The sequence below is a fragment of the Urocitellus parryii genome, chromosome 1, assembly GCF_045843805.1.
Source record: "Urocitellus parryii isolate mUroPar1 chromosome 1, mUroPar1.hap1, whole genome shotgun sequence".
NCBI classification, from domain to species: Eukaryota; Metazoa; Chordata; class Mammalia; order Rodentia; family Sciuridae; genus Urocitellus; species Urocitellus parryii.
The window spans coordinates 9,993,314-10,013,932 of record NC_135531.1 but is presented as its reverse complement, the minus strand read 5'-3'; the positions used below and the strand labels follow the sequence as shown (position 1 = coordinate 10,013,932).

Here is a 20,619-nt window from a genome sequence, read left to right as displayed (position 1 = left end):
AGAAAAAGAATTATAGCTGTACTTTTGTTATGCCCTTTATGATGAAGTTGGTGATGAATGGAAACATTTCTGTTTTCTTGTTTGACTTTTTTTTTCCAGAAACTACATCACTTACAAAATACCAAGTCTTTTTTTTATATAAGCTAATTGCCTTATTATTTAATATCCAGTGCTTTTAAAAAACAAAGGATCTATATGTTGTTTAGAAGTTCCACCAGAGAATCAAAAGGAAAAGGAAAGACTTAAATGGCAAAGTTCACCTGCATAAAAACAATGTGTTCTCTTATGCAAGACCAGTCTGTCTCATGTCAAATCTAGGCTGTCACTTACCTTAAAAAGGAATAAATGGAAAATGCTCACGATTATTAGAAATGATACTACTGTCTAAAACAGACAAAGGAGGGGACCAAGGATGGTTTAATGGGTAGAGGACAGGCGATGTTATATTATTACCATTCATCAAAAATGCACCTTTGTACCGTGTTACAAAGAAACATGAGAAAATTCGGATGGCTTATCACACTCCTCTTACCTCGGCTTCCTCTTAAACACACAATGCAAACTAGCAAGTACGTTTCTGTTCCCCGATGCTCCTTTTAACACCCAAAGTGAGTATTAAATTTGATTTTTGAAAATTTGCCTGAAAAGAAAATGGGTAAACCCTTGCAAGGATCCTATCTAAACAGAGCATAAAAAAATAACACACCATTTCATATGAAATGGTAATTAAATTATGAGGCCAGGACCTGATTCTCATTTATTCATCCCTTGTATTATCAACCATGTTAGCGGCACCAATTTTAACACTGTGTCTTCTCTTTGTTCTCCTACTGAGCGTTGCTGTGATGGCAAAGATAACTAGTCATCAGAGATTGTGTGAGATCAGGGTGAATTCTACATTGTATGAAGAGCTATTAATATTTTAAACACTATCTACCCTTCTGGCAATGAGGTATTACATCACTATTTATACAATGGAATTTGTCACTGATTGGAAGGTTTCAAGTGTTATAGCATCTTGATCATTATCTGGGAGATGTAATTATATTAACACAATTAACATGTACTGAAAGCTAGACTTTTACATTATTTCATATGTTTCTGATATTGTATGATCCAGAAATAACTATTTGATTAACTAATTTCTCCAATTAGAAGTGTCTCTATGTAGGTCAGGATGAGATCATTTGAAAAATCTACTCCTTTGAGAACTTTTAAACCACCAAAAAAAAAAAAAAAAAATCTCATTTGTGAGCTGAAGTCGAATTATATGGTCATTTTAGTTCTCAGAATTCAAAGCATAGATGGCTGGAATCATGTGCATGTGATAATTCTAGGCTACTCTCAATAAATAATACATGTCATTTCTGCTTCACTGAGACTGTCACTGACTGCTCTAAATGACTTTCAATGCAGGACCCAGCCTGCTCTCCCAGAGTGCACTTCAGCTCAATTCCAAACCTGAAGGGTCTTTCCAGTATCCGGCCAGCTACCATAGCAACCAGACTCTGGCCCTGAGTGACACAGCCCCTTCGCAGCTCCCAGCCAGAAGCACTCAAGCCCGAGCTGGGGGCCAGAGCTTCAGCCAGGTATGTGCCCTTTGCTGTATTGTGTCGGTGGGCTCCTAGGGAACAGGTAGAGATGACGTGTGCAAGGGATGCGGTGACCCAGCTTGCCTTTCAGATATCCCATAACTTAACAGAAGATCCCCTTGGTGCTGTGAATGAAGGAAGGGAGTAGTAAAGTGCACTTGTAAAGTAACACTGGAGATTCAACGTGTCTTCTTTAGGAATATCTGTGAGTTGCTCTTGCATGCTGCATATATTTAGCTGCATGAATATGCAAATAGGCTTTGAGTTGCTGTATCCATGTCTATATGTAATGGAAGTATAATATATGCTATGAATTTGTCAGTGTGCCTGGAAAAAAACCCTGAGCATTTTTTTCTCTTAAAAAAAAAAAAACAAGAATGCAGTTATTCTTTGTGGTTAGTCTTCTCAAGGAACACAGTGTAAATGTGTAATCAAGTTTACGGAACTATTCTGTAGATAATTGTAATTAGTTTAGGAATAGTTACACTTTGTTGAGTATGGTTTTGAAGTGTTCCCTTAATGTTTTCTTTAAGGCATGGGCTTGTTCTTATACTTTGACTGCATAAATTTATTAGCTGCCTTTAAAACCAATGCTTGGTTAAAAAAAAAAAAAAAGAAAGAAAGAAAGAGAAATCAATACCAACCTGGAAACGATTTCCAGAAAAAATGTATGTGTTTTAATACATATATGTAGCTAATATTTGGGTTTTGATGATTTTGTGATGCAAGGTATGTTCTATCAATTCACCATAGTTAATGTATCAGAGGGCTGTCTTGTATATTGCAATTTTAAACTTATTTTCAGTGGCATAATGCACATTTTAAATTCTTTAAAATGTTGGTGGACCTTTATTTTATTCATTTATTCATTTGTAGTGCTGAGAATCAAACCCAGTGCCTCACACATGCTAGGCAAGTGCTCTACCACTAAGCCACCACCCAAGCCCCAACATAATGCACTGTTAATCTCTGTGCTTTTACTGCTAGAATGAAGGACCCCCCCTCCCCAGTCACCTTGTTAGCTGACATTTCTCAGGCACCACCTCTGCCTCTGTCTTACTGGCCCCACTACATATCACCAGCCCCTGTAACCCCCAGGTCTTTACCTTCTGTGCAAATGTCTTCTTGCTATTCCTCCCTAGGTAATCCCAATGAAACTGAAAGCTGCCTGAGGGCAAGACCTTCTCCATCCTCATACCAGTAGCCCCTAGCAAGCCTCATGAACACAAGAAATGTCTGCAGAGAGGCAAGAGGCAAGGAAAATTAGAATAGCCTACTGCAGGCACAGTCACTTGCTCATTAATGTGACATTAACATTATTGAAACACATATTGAAAACTGTCATTGCACTACAATTATTAAAGTCAGATGATTGTCTCGGCAATATTGTTAGAAACAGGACTGCCTTCTTCCAGCAACGCCCTTGTCCACGAGTAGCTTTGCCCCTTTTACCTTCTCATGATGTTAAGCTACAGGGAAGTGAATAAAACACAGTCAACACTGGGACAAAGGCCTGTCCTTCAACCTCACATGGAAAGTGTACTTTAGGGTTTAATCATAGAGTAAAGATCTCAAAAATGTGTATTTGAAGTCACCAGATGCAGTTCAAAGGTGTCAATGAATGTGAATGCTCAGAGAGAGAACTTAAGTTTGAGGCCAAGGTTACTGGTATACTCGCCTACTTGGCAGATGGGTAGTTTGAACAAGTCTGAATATTCCAAACAAGGAGTCAAAATGTACTTGACAAGCAGAGCAGAGAGTGTTGTTAAAAATCTGAACTATTTCTATAGCTCCAGGTGGTGATGGCACCATGATTCACTCTAGTTGTGCACAGCAGTGTGAAAGCCTTTTTTATTTATTTTTTTGTTTTTTTTAATTGAGTCTCTGACAGGACCTGTGACTTGAAAGTAATGTCAGAGAAATGTTGAAACAGTAGGCCAGAACTTTCCCTCCACATTCAGAGGGACGTCCTTGGAAGAAGGGAGGCCATGTCCCACTCCAATAATGTCTGCATTGTTCTACCATGGAGTGGTTTTGTGAATCCTATGATACTTTCTTTTCAGATCATGAATGGCATGAAGTCTTTCCTTTAAGGCTAGGTTCATTTTTAGAGTGTCTTGTAGTTGTAAAGTGATATAAGGGCTGGTGAAATTCCAATTAATACTAGCAGATGCCCAGCCTAGTGACCAAGGTCAATAGTCAATCAACACAGATGCATTTTATATTTTCGTTGCTGTTGTTTAAGAAAAATGTATTTCTAAAATAAAGCAAATGGTTTTCTGACTCTCAAATCATGTCTGAATGCAGTTTCAAATGAATATCAAAAATGTTTGAGATTCTAGTTTTACTTTTGTAAAAGCTCTAGTTTATCCACTATAATAAATGTTTACTGAGGGGCCATCACCAAGCTCTCTGATCAGCCCTGGTGATGCATGTCATCTGTATTGCCCATTGATTCCGTTCCAGGGAAAAACTACAAGTCACAAAAATTGCCATAAAATACTAGTCATCTTGTATTACTCCCAACTAAGACCCTTAAAAGTGATTCTCAGACTCTAAGAGGAGTTCATAAAGCTGGGTTGAAGGAGAGCAAGTGTCCAGCCCTTCCCACCAGCCCTGTCTGGGAATCAGCATGAGCAGTAACAGCTCTCTTTCTCCACACCTGGCTCTCTGCTCAGCCCAGCTGCAGGCTCCTACTGGCTCTGCAGATTATCACTGCATCCCTAGCTTCTTCCTCCAAGTCAAACTGTGCCTTTGTGGGGGCTCCTTAGAGGAGCCTCAATCAAAACAGAGGGGCTCTTCCAGTTATATTCATATATCTCTGGGTCATTCTTTGAAGCATACAAGGTATTTATTGTGTGTCCAATGATGCCTGGAGGCCACATGGTTGGCATGGAGTAGCACATTCTAGCAGCAGGGATGGGGGTTCAGAAAATGAACAGAGTGGATGAGCAAACTGCCTAGTATGTTAGAAGGTGATAGTTTCTATGGGAAGGAAATAGACATGCAATGAGGTAAGCGAGATTCAAAGGATGAGGTGGAATGTGACACAATAGGAGACCCCATAGAGAAGATGTTTGGGCAAAGATGTGTGACTCTCTGGGGTACAACAAATGCAGTGGCCGCCATATGAGAAGCCTGGTAAGTTGACAGGACAACAAGAAGACTAGAAGAAGGTGTGGGAGTTGGCAGGGTGATGGGAGAGATAGGTGGTCATTGTGAGGGGCTTGGCTTCAACTTGGAGGAAGGTGAGGAGAATTCTGAGTGGAGGAACAGTGTGATCTGCCTCATGCAATAAAAGCATTGCTCTGTCTCAGCACATGTCATATCCTAGAGCCACTTGCAGGGAAGTTTATTTCTTCCCATCAGGTTGCCTCAATGCAAAAGCTATTCTCCATATCCCCAGGAACTCACCCAGAGTTCACCAGATATCCATCAGGTTCCTCCAGCATCCGTCAGATTGTTTGTAATTATGCAGCCAGGGTTGTGCAGGAGCAGGTCAGAAGATTAAGAGGTTGGCCATCCTGCAGGTTTTGCTGCTTCTCCTCATGCAAAATGTCCTATGGATTGTGTGCAATTCTGAGTATACAACTTCTGTCATAGAGGAGCCACCCTAAAAAGGTGGGTTTCCCCCGCCCCATGTCTACACATAAAATAGTCTCACCAAGCAGTTCATCCCCCAAAGAAACAGAATACACAAGAAATGTGGGAGTGCACATCTGTAGGCAGAACACTGGAAAAGTAGTACAGAAGCCTCAAGATATTTAAACCATTTGCATGTTCTTCAGCAGAAATGAAGTATGGGCACAATTGTAATCCTAGGGAAATGGCCCGCTAGCTGCAGGAAATTGAGAATTGTGTGATAGTTCTCTGAAATAAACCTATGCAATAGTGGATATTCTAGAAAAGCAATAAGTTTTTTGAGAAGCAGAATTGCCATTTCTTTGTGATTTGGCCTCTCCATTTAATGCTGCACTGACTTTTATCTCTTGAAGTCCTCACTTACACTGTATCATAATTATAAATATACCATCTGCTCCCTTCTGCCAGAAGCCCATGCATTTGCTGTGGGAACACTGGAATTTGCTTTTTGGTGCACACTTCTCTCAGGTGGAGGTGGATAAGGGGCTGGGGAACCATGTGAATGGTGACAAGGTAGACCTTGGAGACCCACTTGGTGCAGAGGAGGATCCAGTGGCCAGGAAGCATCTACTGCATTGATCCTGGATTGCCAAGGGTTGCAGAGACCACTGCCATAAGGTCACTCCAGTTTGCTTAATGATGAAAGCAGTTGTCCTTAGGTGATACTTTCAGGAGAAAAGTCACCAACAAACTTGGAAAACAAGCTTAGAGAGGTATTTTTAGTATAGAGTGCATATATCATGCAGCATTTAGAGCGGAAATCATGTTGTTTTACATATTTTCCTTGGCATGTTTTTGGGAAATTGGCAGGATATTTTTTAAGCTGTTTTTAAGATGATTACCTATTATAAATCCCCATGCCTTGCTTTACTTTAAAATCTCTCTCGATTTTCTCTTTTTGGTATATTTAATCTGGCTTTAACAATTGAAACATTCTTATTGCAGGGAGGGTGTGTTTGTGTTTTATTAGAGCATTTCCTCTTCTGAGCAAATATTTGGATTATTAATGTTATACTAAGTGGGCCTCTTTCTGAAACAAAAGTTTTATGTAGTGAGTTATTTCAAAGGAAGTTCAAAAGAAAGAAAAAAAAATCTGTATTCCAAGTTGCAAAAAAATCTATACCGCCATGTTTGTACTAGTGCTTAGAGGACATGGGAAAATGAGTACCTTGCCAATCCCCCGCCGCAGCGGCAGGGAGAGTATTATCTACAAGACCTGTCTCTGGCTCTCCATTCCTCCCCAAGGCAAAAAGGGAGCCATGAAGGTGGTCTCTGTTGTTATCACCAGCTTTTTAATTGCTCTTTTGGGTCCTTTTACCTGAGATGTTTCCATCTGAGGAAAGGAATTCCCTTCTAGTGCCTGAGGTTTTCAATTAATTAAGTTTAATTTGCTGTGGGCACTGCCTTCCAGTGTCAGTGGGATGGTACCAAAGTGAGCCCAGCCCTTCTTTCCTGATGAACTGATCTCATCATGATGGCTTTGGGGGGATGTGGGAACCACCCATAGATGCTGTCTCTTCTCCTGATGTTTCATATTAGTTTTTACCAAAACCAGGACCCTCAAGAGAATCACTAGACAAGCACTTGATGATTTTATTTGGCTGTTTCCAAAATCAAACTTTTTTACACAATACCAGTTTCTTCCTTTGGAAATAAAGGGAGAAAGTCCTTCTGAAGACTGTTGCAAAGAGAATTTACCAAATCATGTGAGCAACAGTAGTCGTGTTGAAGCAAGTTTACTAAACCCCAGCAGTGATCAGGAGACACAACTTATTTGGGGATTCAGATCCATTCTAATAGAACATTTTATGTAAAACCCAAATTAGGTGGCTACATTTGGAGTTGCATTTCAAAGTTGTGAGAGTGGATGGCCGTGTCCACATCTGATAGCTGCGCCCTAGGAAAGTGAAAGGACTTCTCAAGAACTTAAGTTAGCGCATAGACATGGCAGTCCTAAATCACGTTATCAGGTCATTGCCAGTCAGAGATGTATTTCTTTGAAGACGTCATCCTAGGGCTCTGTCTTTTCACACTCAGAACCTACTCCCGCCTTCCGAACTCAGGGCAAGAGTGCACTTCAGTCATCCTGGTTACTTTCTCTCCACCACTTAAACCTTGTGGCCACTGAAGCCTTCCACATCAATGCAGTTCCCTCAAACCCCAAACCAACCCACTCCTCACCCCCTAGGGGATGAGTCTGCCCAGCTGTTCCCAGGCTTTCCTTTGAGACGTGCCATACAGCTTTTCTTCTCATGGCCTGAGCCTGCCCATAGCACTGCTGCCAATGGTGACGCCATCTTCAACGGAGAATCACATCATTAGTGACAAGTTTGCCAGTCTGTTGTAACCAAGGAAAATGGGAAGGGATGAATACAGTACATGAAGGAACAGACGGCTGATCAAAAGTCATTAAGTGTGGCTTTGGGAAGTCCATCTAGGGACTCCAGTTCTCCATTCTTGACATCGTTGGCCTGGCTGCCGAGCATTCTGGGCAAGCATCCCTGCTGTCCCAGAGTTAGGGGCCCTGATGACTATTTCAGGAAACTTGGAAGGTCTTAATGTATCTTCACAAGACCTGCTCGTAAACCATGGATCTGCTTTATAAATGTGCTTCTGCTTACTGACATGGCTTTCTTGTGACTGGAAGTCAGGATTCCTTAGAGATTTCTGGCTGTCAAGTTTCTTGTTAACTGGCAGCAAGCATTGAGTTTTTTCTTTCTTTTTGTTTTGTTTTGTTTTGTTTGCTCTGCCAGCTCTCCAAAGAATGAGGTTTAAATAAGTTTCCAGGTTCTGAGAATTTTCCCCTTCTGACCTCTCTGCCATCCCTGCTCCTTTTGTAGAAGACACAGCATGAAGATCAGGAAGCAACTGTTTAGTTATTGAGGCCAATATGACTTTCTGTTCCAAGGGCACCATATTCTCAGGGACTTGTTCTTACCCAAAAGAACAGTGCCATATTTGTGAGCAATAAAGTAAGCTGCACAAACAAAACTCCAACAATGCTAGGGCTCCAAAATAACATCAAAACAACATACTGCACAGAAGAGAGGCACTGAGAGCTCTTCAAACATGCCCCTCATTCCTGCGTGGGTGAGGTCTGCTCCCGTTGGTGGCTTATTGAGTTAGTGATCGAGCATGCAACTTGAACACTATTAGTTAATGGCTGTTGGGAATGTGTGTACATCGCCTAACTTCCCATTTCAATTTTATTTTTGCTACATTTTGAATATACATCCTCCTGTTCATCAGCTTGATAAAATACATACAAATGTATCCCATGATTGCACAAGAGACTGCAATGTACTACTAGGTGACACAGATACACACATGCAAACATAGAATATATAAATCACAGCCATCGAATATCCTAAATCTGACCCCTCCTGAAAGTTACATGCATACAGGTGAAACATTTAACTGGAGATTCAACGTGTGATTCAAGAGCTGTGATGAGTTAATGTTTCATAGTTTTCTTGGTAAATTTCCCATAATGGCAAGAAGAAACGGATCTACCTTGAATATGCTCTAAACTCAGCCTATGAGAAGCTATTAAATCAGAGTCTCGACTTGCCAGGGTAGCTTGTGTCTGAATGTTCTGCTTCCTTGTCACTTTCACAAAGGTGGGCCCCCCACCACCCCCATTTGAAGGGATGGGAAAGACAAAGTAATCTTTGGCTTGAGACTAATCCAAAGAGCTGAGAATGAAGGTACCAACTGGAATTGTCCCTGCCAATAGACCATAGTATGGAGTCAAAGACAGTATTAGGGTCAACCTGCTCCAAGTATTTCTAAAATTTACTTATTATCTTTCTTTTAAGGGCTTCATCATCAATAACAAATTGACTTCAATTCTCATTGCATTATACACATACATTTCCAAAAAACCTAGGGAAAGAGTGCAAAGTAATCTCAAAAAGAAAAGGTGAAATTTTACCTGAATTCCAACTTTAAAATTAGATTTACATTTTTACCCTATTAACACACTTTTGAGATTGAAATAAACCTCTATGACAGGAAAGTGCATAAAATTCTACATGTGTTGAAATTGATTTATAGTATTTCTGATACAATAACAGAAATAAACCATCCTGTGGGTTGTGCTGCAGTCCGAAGTGCTGCCTGTATGTCACAACTGGCTGAGAGTTACTAAATGAAATTACATAATGAAAGAAAAAAGAAGCACAGAAGTGGAAACTCACCCCTAAAAGATTTGTGGTTTTGTCCAAATGATGCCACAGAATAAATTTTTCTGTTTAACCAAAGAACGATTCTAAGGCACATAAGCCATTGAAATGGAGTATAGCACCCCTGGATTATTTATTTATTTTAATTAGGTATATATGAAAGCAGAATACATTTTGATTCATTGTCTACAATTGCAGCATATCTTTTCATTTCTCTGATTGTACACGATGTAGCGCTGCACCATATGCACAGTCATACATGTACCTAGGGTAATGATGTCCATCTCATTCCACCATCTTTCCTGGCCCCAGTCACATGTGGTTATGTAGATGTAAGTTAATTAAAATTTAGTGTTTACTAAAATTCAATTCTTCAGTTGACTAGCCCCATTCCAGGCACTCAGTAGGCCTGTCTATCCAGCTGCTGCCATACTGGAACCTAGAAATTTGGAATCTCCCTCAGGCCTTGAGGTTGTTCAGACATCTCCCTGTGAGGCTGGCATCCTGGGAAAGCTCTTTGATTGATGTTGACTTTTTAGACAAATAGATTCAGGAGGCTTTTTTAGGGTTCTGTTTTAGTGCAAAGTGAACACTGCTGCTTACTCTCTTAAAGATATGTAACATTTTATTGTTTTTATAATGTAAAAAATTATTGGAAGAATTTCACCAAGATCACACAATATGTAAAAGTGTTTTGCAATGGCCTCCATCACTTGTCAAAATATCTGGATCTAGTGTGGCGCTTCTCAACTCTTCTACAAATTTGGGGATGATACAAGGAAACTTTGGAAACAACAATATTCAGCAGGGTTTTAAGACTCTAAGATTAGAAATTCCAACAGATTAAAAGAAAAATCATTTTTTCTGTGAATGTATTCAAGGTTTTCCTGGAGCACAGATATTCTAATATTGAAATATCATGATAAATGCTGACTTAGTAATGTTTTAATTTACATTACTGTTAGTGTTTATTTTGTTCATAATTATGCTATTTGGTAGTAGCATCATTAGTGCAGTAAAAAGTAGTTATTAATGTTATATATCCAAGATACTACAAAAAGTGTTTGCTTTGTTATAAGCAGGGACTTCTCCTTGATCCCTTTGTGTTCTATTATCCTCCTGTAGGAAGGTCTTTCAGAAATTCCTGTTGGAGGCTTTTCTGTCGCTTGCCAGCTAGGTTCTGCATGGTTGAATGTTGCTGAGGACCCTCAATAGGGAACCCCAGTAGAGCTTTAGAAGGAAAAGCTCTGTAGCTTAGTGGAACTTTTCAGACCAGCAGTGTCTCCCTTCTGTGGGATATTGTTAGAAGTGCAGACCTTCTGGGCCCACTCCAGACCCTCTGAATCAGAATCTCTTCTCTCAGTGGTTTCAAACTTTGTTGATCACAGTAATTACCTGGAGAGCCTGTTAAAGCACAAATCCCTGGCGCTTCCCCTGAGTTTTTGCCCAATTCAAAATATGGTGATGCCTCTGTGGATTAGGCGCCTCCCTTTGAAAACCACTGCTCCAGGGAGAACTAGTTCATATTTGGAATCACCTGGAGAGCTTCCCAAAAGTGTGATGCTTGGGATTCTGAGTTGAATGGCCAGGGCAAGTCATAGGTATTGGTATATAAATATATATACATATATTTTTTTTTTGTATTAGCTCCCCTGACAATCATAATAGGCAGCCAGGTTTGAGAAGCCCCATCTATATATTTCATGCTCAGAAGTTCTACTGGGAGAGAAGCTCTGAGCTTCTCCAGGTAATGCTGAACCCTTTCCCTGGGGCTAGGGGGAGCACAGGAGTTCTGCACAGATTGTGCGCCAACCTCTACACATAAAATCCCTGATTGCAAAAGGCCTGGGACCAGCCTTATAAACCACTTCTTCATTCATTTCACAAATATTCCCGGATTCTCTGCCATGAATCAGGCCCTGTTCTGGTTGCTGGAGACACTTTCATTTTACTTCCACTCCTACTGTTAAGCTCAAAATAGTTGTATGGATCGAGATAAATAATGCATTTATGAGAAAATATTTAATGATCCTATATAAGTAAATACATATAAACACATGCATACACCCACATGTTGTAAAAAGAATGTCTTTCAACAACAGGTTCATCTCTCACTTTACAATGGTCTTAACAGAGGATTTCGATGTTGCTCAATTAACTCCTCAATTTTCAATTGTATCTGACATCCCAGATACAATTTGGAAAACTGTGTATGTAGGAATGAAAGTGCCCAGCATATCACTTGCCAGTTGTTATCCCCAAAGGGTGGACAGCATAATTGAAACTTTTAAGGGACAGCATCTGCTCATCTGTCCCCCTTTCCTCAGCTCACACCTCTCTCCTCCCCACCCAAGCCACACTCCTCATTGCAAGCCTTCCTTCATAGCTTCCCTCTCACTCTTTGTGTCATCCTACCCGCTTTCAACACCAGTGGACTCCCAAAAGCGCCCTGCTCCCCTGGGGAAAGCCTGGAAGATCACAGACCTCCTGCCCAGAAGTAGTTGACAATGCAGTGTTTTCATTCGAATGCAAATTTGTCTCTGGACCAGATTCAAGGAAAGTGCTTTCCCCTCCAACTGTCTTCCCAGCTCCACCCCAGCCCTTGTGGTCTTTTGTGTTGTTGTAAATAAATGAGAGGCAACTGGCTTTCAGTTGGAAGGCACAGCTGCAGGGGGGCTCTTAAAAGGAGCTAGATGCTGGAAGATTTGGAGCCCAGTGTTAGAATCTAGAAAAGGGAGGCTTTTGAGGCTTTTCCTTTCCAATTGTTGTGACTTGTCTAGAATTTTTTTTTCTTTTCTAAATACTGAAAAACTAAGCATATTTCTCTAGCTCTATATTTTTGCTCCTCCTGTAACTTTTCTTGTCTTAAAAAAAGAAGAATCCATTCAACAGTAGCAGCAGAATAAATTCTAAGTATGTTTATTCTTGATGTCTTCCAGATAAGTATGCAACTTGGCCAATTTTGGAGGTTGAAAGTGTATCCTAAGATGATGGGGTGGGGGCGATATTTAATGCCTGAATTCCTCAGTAAAAACAACAGATTGGGAGTGCATTCAGGGGGATCACGATTGCCCTGTTGAGTGGCCTTTTAAAACCGTTATGTGGCTTATGCCATGCCTCTTACTCCGGAAGCACCCCAAAATGTAAGCAGACTCATGTCTCCTTAGCCAGACGTGACTCCCACCCTCCCGTCAGCAGGCCTTTGCTAGCTGGTGTCTTTCTGCTGGGAAAGGAACCTGCTTGGGAAGATTAGGGGGCGTGAGTTCGCGTCTCAGTGCGGGCGCACGCAGCCTGGCTCCTGAGCGCTCAAGGTGCCCAGCCCTGCTGGGGCCGGCCTGGGCCGGACGGGCCTTTTGCTTCTCCCTGGCTAAGTGCGCGTGTTCTCTCCTCTCCCGGGCACAGGGCACCACGAGCCGCGCGGGCCACCTGGCGGGGCCTGAGCCCGCGCCGCCACCGCCGCCGCCGCCGCGGGAGCCGTTCGCGCCCAGCCTGGGCAGCGCCTTCCACCTGCCCGACGCGCCGCCCGCCGCCGCCGCCGCGCTCTACTACTCCAGCTCCACGCTGCCCGCTCCGCCGCGCGGGGGCTCCCCGCTGACCGCGCCGCAGGGCGGCTCGCCCACCAAGCTGCAGCGCGGAGGCTCGGCCCCCGAGGGCGCCGCCTACGCCGCGCCGCGCGGCTCCTCGCCCAAGCAGTCGCCCAGCCGCCTGGCCAAGTCCTACAGCACCAGCTCGCCCATCAACATCGTCGTGTCCTCGGCCGGCCTGTCCCCGATCCGCGTGACCTCGCCCCCCACCGTGCAGTCCACCATCTCCTCCTCGCCCATCCACCAGCTGAGCTCCACCATCGGCACCTACGCCACCCTGTCGCCCACCAAGCGCCTGGTTCACGCGTCCGAGCAGTACAGCAAGCACTCGCAGGAGCTGTATGCCACCGCCACCCTCCAGAGGCCGGGCAGCCTGGCAGGTAAAGGGCGCTCGGTTACCTGGCGCGGCTCACCTGAGCGCTTTGGTGGGGGAACTCGCAGGCTTGACGCAAGCCACTGGGCTTGAGTGAAAGTCAAGGTGGGCGTGTGTCGGGGCCAGTTTTCACTCTTTGCGGGATATTGACCATCCTAGAATGAGCCCCTTGGTGTCTTCCTACAGTGTACCTGTCAGTCACTTCTAACTTTGGAAGGAATGTGGTCTCTCAGTCTCTAGTATCTGTCTCTCACTTTTCTGTTTCCTCTCCCTGGTTTGAAGACTAAAGTATGAAAACAAGACAATTTTAGCAATGAAGTCACATCGACCTGTTGATTTTATCTAGGAAAAAAGCAAAGCAAGGAACAATCACAATATTAATAGAAATGTCCCCAGTTGTCTATGTCTACTTGTTGAAGAGAGTAAGGGATTTTCCCAGAGCAAACGTTCAACTTAAGTAGATTTCAGTGTTAGAGTAAAGTAACCAACAGCAAAGTACCTTCCAATCCCTACCTGCCTTTTATAGGAAAGGGGAGGGGGCGCTGGGGGAAAAGAAAACTGCTCTTTTCTGCCAATTCAGAGGTGACATTTCTGTGGTGGTTATGCCCATCAGAGACTAGGCTGAGCGTGTGCATCTCTGCTGTTAGCACCATATGCTCAGCCTGAACAGGCACTGTGATTGAAAGACTAATGCTTCTCTCCTAAAACACCTGACAAGTAACCTGGATTTATTGCTGATTTTTTCCCTTATAGAAGTATTTGGTAATTGTGTCACTCTAGTAACAGATGCTGTGCTCATATGTTTCCTTTCTTGACACAAATAGATGACTGGGAAGATAAATAGGATAAAAAAGGAACTTGTTGCAGGCACGAGGCAGGTGGCCAAAGCCTTCTTTAATTCAGCACAGTAATTGCCAGTGTGGACTGGCCTGGCTTAACAGGATGCCGGCTGGTATTTGCTGCCCCAAAATTATGCTAGGTATGTTTACTGAACTGAAAATAATCTCTCTCACTCACAGCCTGTCCCATAAAATAGAGTTTTGGAGAAAGATAATCATTAATGCCAATCCAGTGCTGGAAACAATATTTCAGCAGTGTAGAGATTCCAAACTGGTTGGAAGAGGCATCTAGAAAAGAGGTACCAAAACTTGGTTTATGTTAGTTTATAAAATATTTTTCTAGATCTTGTCAAGGAGAGGGAAGGTGGGACAGCTGTAAGAGATGAAAGTTTATGACACCCTCCCAGCTACTGAGAGGGGAGGAAAGAGGCTCAGGGAGTCCCAGAGACTTATAAAGACCATTTCATTTCCTGCATTTACCAGGTGAAAGAAATAGGAATCTTAGCTTTCATCTCTTCCTCCCACTGGTTTTGTGTGGTGGATATTTGCATATTCCACTATATCATTTCCATGAAAATAGGGAGTGTGGCCACATGGCTGATTACATTGAGTGTGGAGGAGAGGATGAGGGAGTGGGAATGGAGTAGCATAGCTCCTTATATCATTGACTTGAAAGAGGGTTTTAAAATATATGCATTGTGAAAATAGCTTGAACTTTATTGTCTGCAATGGGTGTTTTGTTTGCTGTGTGTATGCACATGTATGTGTGTATCTGTATATATCTGTGAGCATCCACGTGTATGTCTTTGCACATGCATATGTGTGCAGTAGGTTGGTTATGGGTAAGGAAGTGTTCTTGGCCAGAAAGAGAATTCTAGTTGACCAGCACATTCCCGTGTGCCTTCACTTCTCTCCACATTTCCATCTGTTCCTCAGATTTTCTGGCCATATCTCATTTTTGCTACCTGGTGAGAAAAAAGAAATCCAATATGCCATTGAAGAGTCTTAATTTTAGAGCTACAATGGGCAGTTTAAATGTTTGCATTTCTTTAACATGCATAATTTTTAAATATTCATCTAAAGTTTTTTCTTCATGCAATTTGCTGCTGGTTGTTTTTGAGTTGACAAATATTCCATAACACTGTACAAGCACTTAGTTTATATAAGATCATATGTTGCTCAGGAGAGGGATGGGCAATAGACTGATGGTATTGATGATACCAGGAACTTTGTAGCCTTGAGACTCTGTGCCTTCATCCCATTGTGTGTGCTAGAGAACATTCCAGGCAGTATCAAGTTCAGAGCCACCCAGTTTGCTAATTAAAAGAACACAATGATGTTGAATTGAAAAACCACTTTTGTGTTTATAGGGTTGTGATTGGGGAGATCTGTCACAGGTAACTAGGAAGTGTGAATACATGATAGCAACTTTCCCTAATGATTCATTTATTTCATAATTTTTATCATGTGTCTTTTATGTACTTCCATTGATGTAGACCCTGGAGATACAGTATCAACTGAAACCTCTGGCCTTGGCAAAAACATCACTAAAATAAATACTTTTGATAATGTGGTCAGCAATGTGCGGCTTGGTAGGGTGGCTTTAATTACAAGGTAACTTTTGAGTCTGTTGTGAAGAGGTGAGTGAGCTGGCCCTATGGATATCTGAACCAAAGGAAAACTAAGTTTAAAGGCTCATAAATGGCAGTATGTCTGGTGTGTTTGCAAAAGAAAAGGGGGACACGGGGTGAAGACATGACAATGCTATGAAGTCAGGAAGCTGGCCCCTGGGATGGCGGTGGAAAGCCAGATCAGGAAGCCCTTGAAAGTCTTGCCAAGGACTTAAGGATGCTGGCTGTGCTACAACCCTGGGAGCCATTGAGGACTGCAGCAGAGACTGACCCATCTAACATAGTTTTTAAGTGGCTTACTCTGGCTACTGCATTTAGAGCAGTTTTGGCTATCAAAGGCAAAATCAAGGATGTAAGTTGGAACTGGTTGCAATAATAATTATGGGGCAGGCCAAGATGGTTGTGTTGGGGTTGATGAGGAACTGTGCAAACATAGATGCACATACATGAGCCTACAGTATTTTCTCATGGACGAGGTGATGATGGTAAGGGAATGGGGACTTGATGCCCCCATCCCACAACCAGAAGAATGAAGTTGCTGTTGACTAAGTTGGTTGGGTTGCCCTGCAGAGCTGGGTGTGTTGGGGGATGATGGTGATACATACTGAGATCCCAGTATTGACAGCTATCAGAATCAAAGTACACTGGTCAAGTTGAGTTGGATCAGAGTTTTTTTTTTCAAGGAACTTGCTTTGTTTAGCTACAGAATTTCCAGAGATTAGAAGTTCTGTCTGAGGATCTCAGTCATCAGTTACAGAGGGCACTTGGTCAGGAAAGACTCTTCTACATTTTCTGTTAGCTCTTCCTGATGGCCAGACTTTATAAGGTCTGACTGGAGATTTCAGAGTTCTAACTCTCAGGGGAAACACCACAGTCGAGATTAAACCTAGAAAAGTGTGATTTCTCAATTACTGGAGTCAAAGATCTCTCTGGAGTTTTACTTTTTCTTTTCAGTAGTTTTTCTTTTCATCAGACAGTGGTGTCTGTGTTGAAACCCACTTGGCCTTCTAAGATCCCCCTAAAATCAGGTAGCATCTCCTACAAACTTGTTTGCCATTGATTCATTATAGAGAGGGCCATAACAGTATCTACTCATAATTTAGAAATAAATAAGGTCATGTGTATGAAGTGTGTGTACATTTTATGTTTCAGTAAAAGTTAACTTGCATTTTTTGACGATGTTTACCAACCTTGGGTGTGCAAGGAAGAAGTAGTTCACCTTTGCTTTAGGTACCAAACAGTTTCATGAGTTTCAAAACATGCTAGTTTCTGTGTTGGACATACAAAGATAAGGGAGGCATTATCCCTGTGTCCCAAAGACCTAATTCCCATTTTTAACCAAAAGCAGACTGGGACAGAAGTTCGTTACTGGGGAAGCACCTGAGGAGGCATCCAGGTGTGCCCAGTAAGCTTGCTTCAGGCAGCAGTCCCAGAGCTCAGTTGAAAAGAAGCAGCTGATGAGCAACGCAGCTGGAATCAATTCAGAAAAGTTGAGGTGAATGTGGTAAGGGGCAGCAGAGAGATGACCAGCAGATCCGTGTTTCTTGAGCAAAGATGAGTGGCAATGGCTTGTGAGAGACAGAGGCTCAAGAGGAGTTATGGGCAGTGGATCCACACTAGAGGGCTTATAGGGCTTGTAGTATCCTCTTTCCACAAAGTAGGGAGTGACTCCATTTGCATATTAAAAACTTCTCAGAGTGGTGCCCAAGATGGATATACAGAGAAAAAAACAAGTTAGGGAAACAGAAAGCCATCGAAGTAGCCCTTTTCTGCCTCTGGATGTATTTACTGAAACTCTCTTTCACTTGTTTTGAAATGGGAGAATTCAACAATCACTTAAAAATGGCAGAGGGAAGAAGGCTAGATAAAGGAACTAACCTACTTTTTATGTTGTTCTCTGGAGCCAACAGGTTGCCTGATTTTAAAAATTAATTAAGTTAAATTTATTCATTTTAATGAGCGAGTATTTAATAATGAATAAAACTATGTCAGAAACGCATGGCATTGTAAAAACATTTGCTATGCGCCAGGCACTGTGTCAGACACTTGCAAACTAGGTCTCATATGGTTCTCAATCATTTAATGAGATAAGTGTGTCTTTTTCCCCCATCCCATGGATGTAAAAGCTGAGTCTTAGTAATTTGTTCCTTGCCCAAATTTACTTGTCTGGAAGTGCGATCTAAACTTAGATCACTTTCAGTCCAGACTCACCATAGTCTTAAATGCATATGATAAACGAATATATGGAACATATTTTTTGCATCAGTGAAGAAAAATACCAAGGATGCAGAAATATGATGTAAGTCTTTTTTTTTTTAACATATTTAAATAGCTGGTGACTCTGAAGAAAGCAGAAGCATTTCAAAAACATGTCAACCTTCTATCAAGTGTGACCTCAGTACCAATTTTTGTTTGGTTTTTGAAGACAATGATAGGATTCTTTCCTTTCCAAGTTTAGAGCAAAATTAATCCTGTTAGAAATAGAAATCTGAGTTGTAAATATGAATTAAAGTTGTCAAACATCAGAAAGCCTGCTTGACTCAACTGAGAATGAAACGTCAGTCCTTAACCCACGATTTCAACTAAAATTGGCCTAATATGGAGGGTTTTTGGTCAAGGCATGTCCATCTCCAGCCAGATGGACCTAAAACTCAGTATTTAGAATGGATGCACTCTGAACCCTGACTTCTGAATATGTGGAGATTTCAGGTCCACCGCCTGCCTTGTTAAGGCTACCAGGTGCCTCATGAGGAAGAAAAGCAACAAATGCCTAATCCTGCATGCAAGCCTTGCCCTCTCTGCAGTCAGGTTCTCAAAGGGAACTTCACTAGCTCAGGTGACCAGCAAGTCTGCATGACACTCCTGGGCTGTGGTCCGAAGGCTGGGCGATGCCAGCTCCCACGGCTCCTTTAAAGGTGCTGAAGCTTCCCTTTCCCTGCCTGTGGACAAGCACTTACTCTACTATCACATTAACTCAAAAAAAAAGAAAAAAAAGAGAGCGAAAGTGAAATGAACCCCAGCTTAGTTTTACTAGGATACAAACCAGCTCCTAACCTTCCTTTTCAGGTGGTTAAGCTGACTGTCTCTCTCAACAGGACCTTTCAGAGGCTCTTTGGAGCAGGACATCACTGGGGAGCTCTCCAGGCACAGAGACCCATTGTGTCCCCCCTGGCCAGGCATCTCTCCTCACCCCTTCCCCAGACACTCCTGCCCTATAGGACCAGCCTGTGCCTAGTCCATCTTGTGAATCAATGTTGAATAGATCTTTCTCCTGCTTCCCAGTCTATTTGGGGAAGGCAGGCTGGTGTCCACACACGGGCCCTCTCCCACTTCCCCAACATCTATTCTTCCAGCCATTTGCCTTCTAGGATTCTGTACCCCCATTTTATAGCAAGGGACCTGTGGTCTGATCTCTCATCTCCTCAGGCTTCCCCACCTGCCCAGAAGGTGGACCCTGGAATCTCTCAGCAAACCCTCCCTCCTCTGTGTATGCCAAGTCCTTTCCAATGTCCCTCAACCCAGAGTTCCAGTGCTCCCAGAAGCAGTCCTTAGTGTGACCTCTGTAAATTCACGTTGGGTGGCATCTGCATCACATTTACCTTAGCAGCCAATTCCTGCCCACTCAGTGTCCAGCAGGAAGAGCGCCCCTTCTAACACCCTCTTAGAGCAAGTCAGTGTCTGGAGTCCAGAACTAAGAATCTAGATTGCTGGGTGACCCTAGCCCTTCTTGGTGTCTTTTTTTCTCATTTTAGTCACAGAAAATTAATACCTACCTACCTATCCTTCCTACCCCATAGCAACCATGTCAATTAAAATGAAGTAGGCACATCTTTTTATTGTTCTTCTTTTATAGGAAAGTGGTATCTTTATGTAGAATTCTGTCAAAGACTTTCCAATATTATTGATATTTATATGTTTTCAACTGTGTTCTAAATTTAACGGGGAACATGTAAACAAAAATGTGAAAAGATGTCGTAAACACGGGTTCCTTCTCTGATGCTCATGTGCTGCCTCTGTTTCTAAGACCCCACCCCAAATTACAAGTACAGGAAAGAAACTGGGAACCAAGTCACTAAAGAGACAAGAACACGCTGCCTGGCGTGGGAGGCTGAGGCAGGAGGAAAGTGAGTTCAAAGCCAGTCTCAACAAAAGCAAGGTGCTAAGCAACTCAGTGAGACCCTGTCTCTAAATAAAATACTAAATAGGACTGGGGATGTGGCTCAGTGGCTGAGTGCCCCTGAGTTGGATCCCTGGTACCCTTCACCTCCCCCCCCCACCAAGAAAGAGAGAGAGAGAGAGACAGAGAGAGACAGAGGGGACAGACACAGGAACACAGGGAATGGATATTGAGTGTCAACTAGAAGTCAAGAATTTTCTACAAAACAGAAGCTCAAGGGTCAGAATTGGGCTGGGATTCCTGGGGAGAACTATGGGACTGGAATGGAGGGATAATTTATAAGCCGGTGTTTGAGATGATTCTGAGTTGGCACCCCCTCCTGCTCATGTCCCCTGTCCTACCAAAATGGCTAACTGTAGCCAGTTTCTGTTTAAGATGAAGGCAGGAGTGTTCTCTTGCAGAAACTGCACACACTGTCTGAGAGAGTTAAGCTTCTGACATGGATGTGGGTGGCCTGGTTCATGCCGTGCAGCTGTAGGCAGAGGTGGGATGGCCAGGGCCTGGGCTGCTCACCCATCCACTCACTCTGGAGGAACATGGTTGGCCCACTTAGACTGTCCTCCCTGTCTAAATGGTAACTGGGGACAGTGCCTCCTA

The 20,619-nt window shown here is 42.7% G+C and overlaps 1 protein-coding gene across 2 annotated transcripts in view; it reads left to right on the top strand.

Annotated features, from left to right (window-relative positions):
* Positions 1-20,619, top strand: part of Ctnnd2 (catenin delta 2) — a 706,435-nt gene that overhangs the window by 310,313 nt on the left and 375,503 nt on the right. For both annotated transcript variants that reach the window (XM_077795427.1, XM_077795424.1), the window contains exons 5-6: positions 1,417-1,589; positions 12,821-13,382. In XM_077795427.1, coding sequence (XP_077651553.1) covers positions 1,417-1,589; positions 12,821-13,382 — 735 coding nt within the window. The remainder of the gene's footprint in view (positions 1-1,416; positions 1,590-12,820; positions 13,383-20,619) is intronic.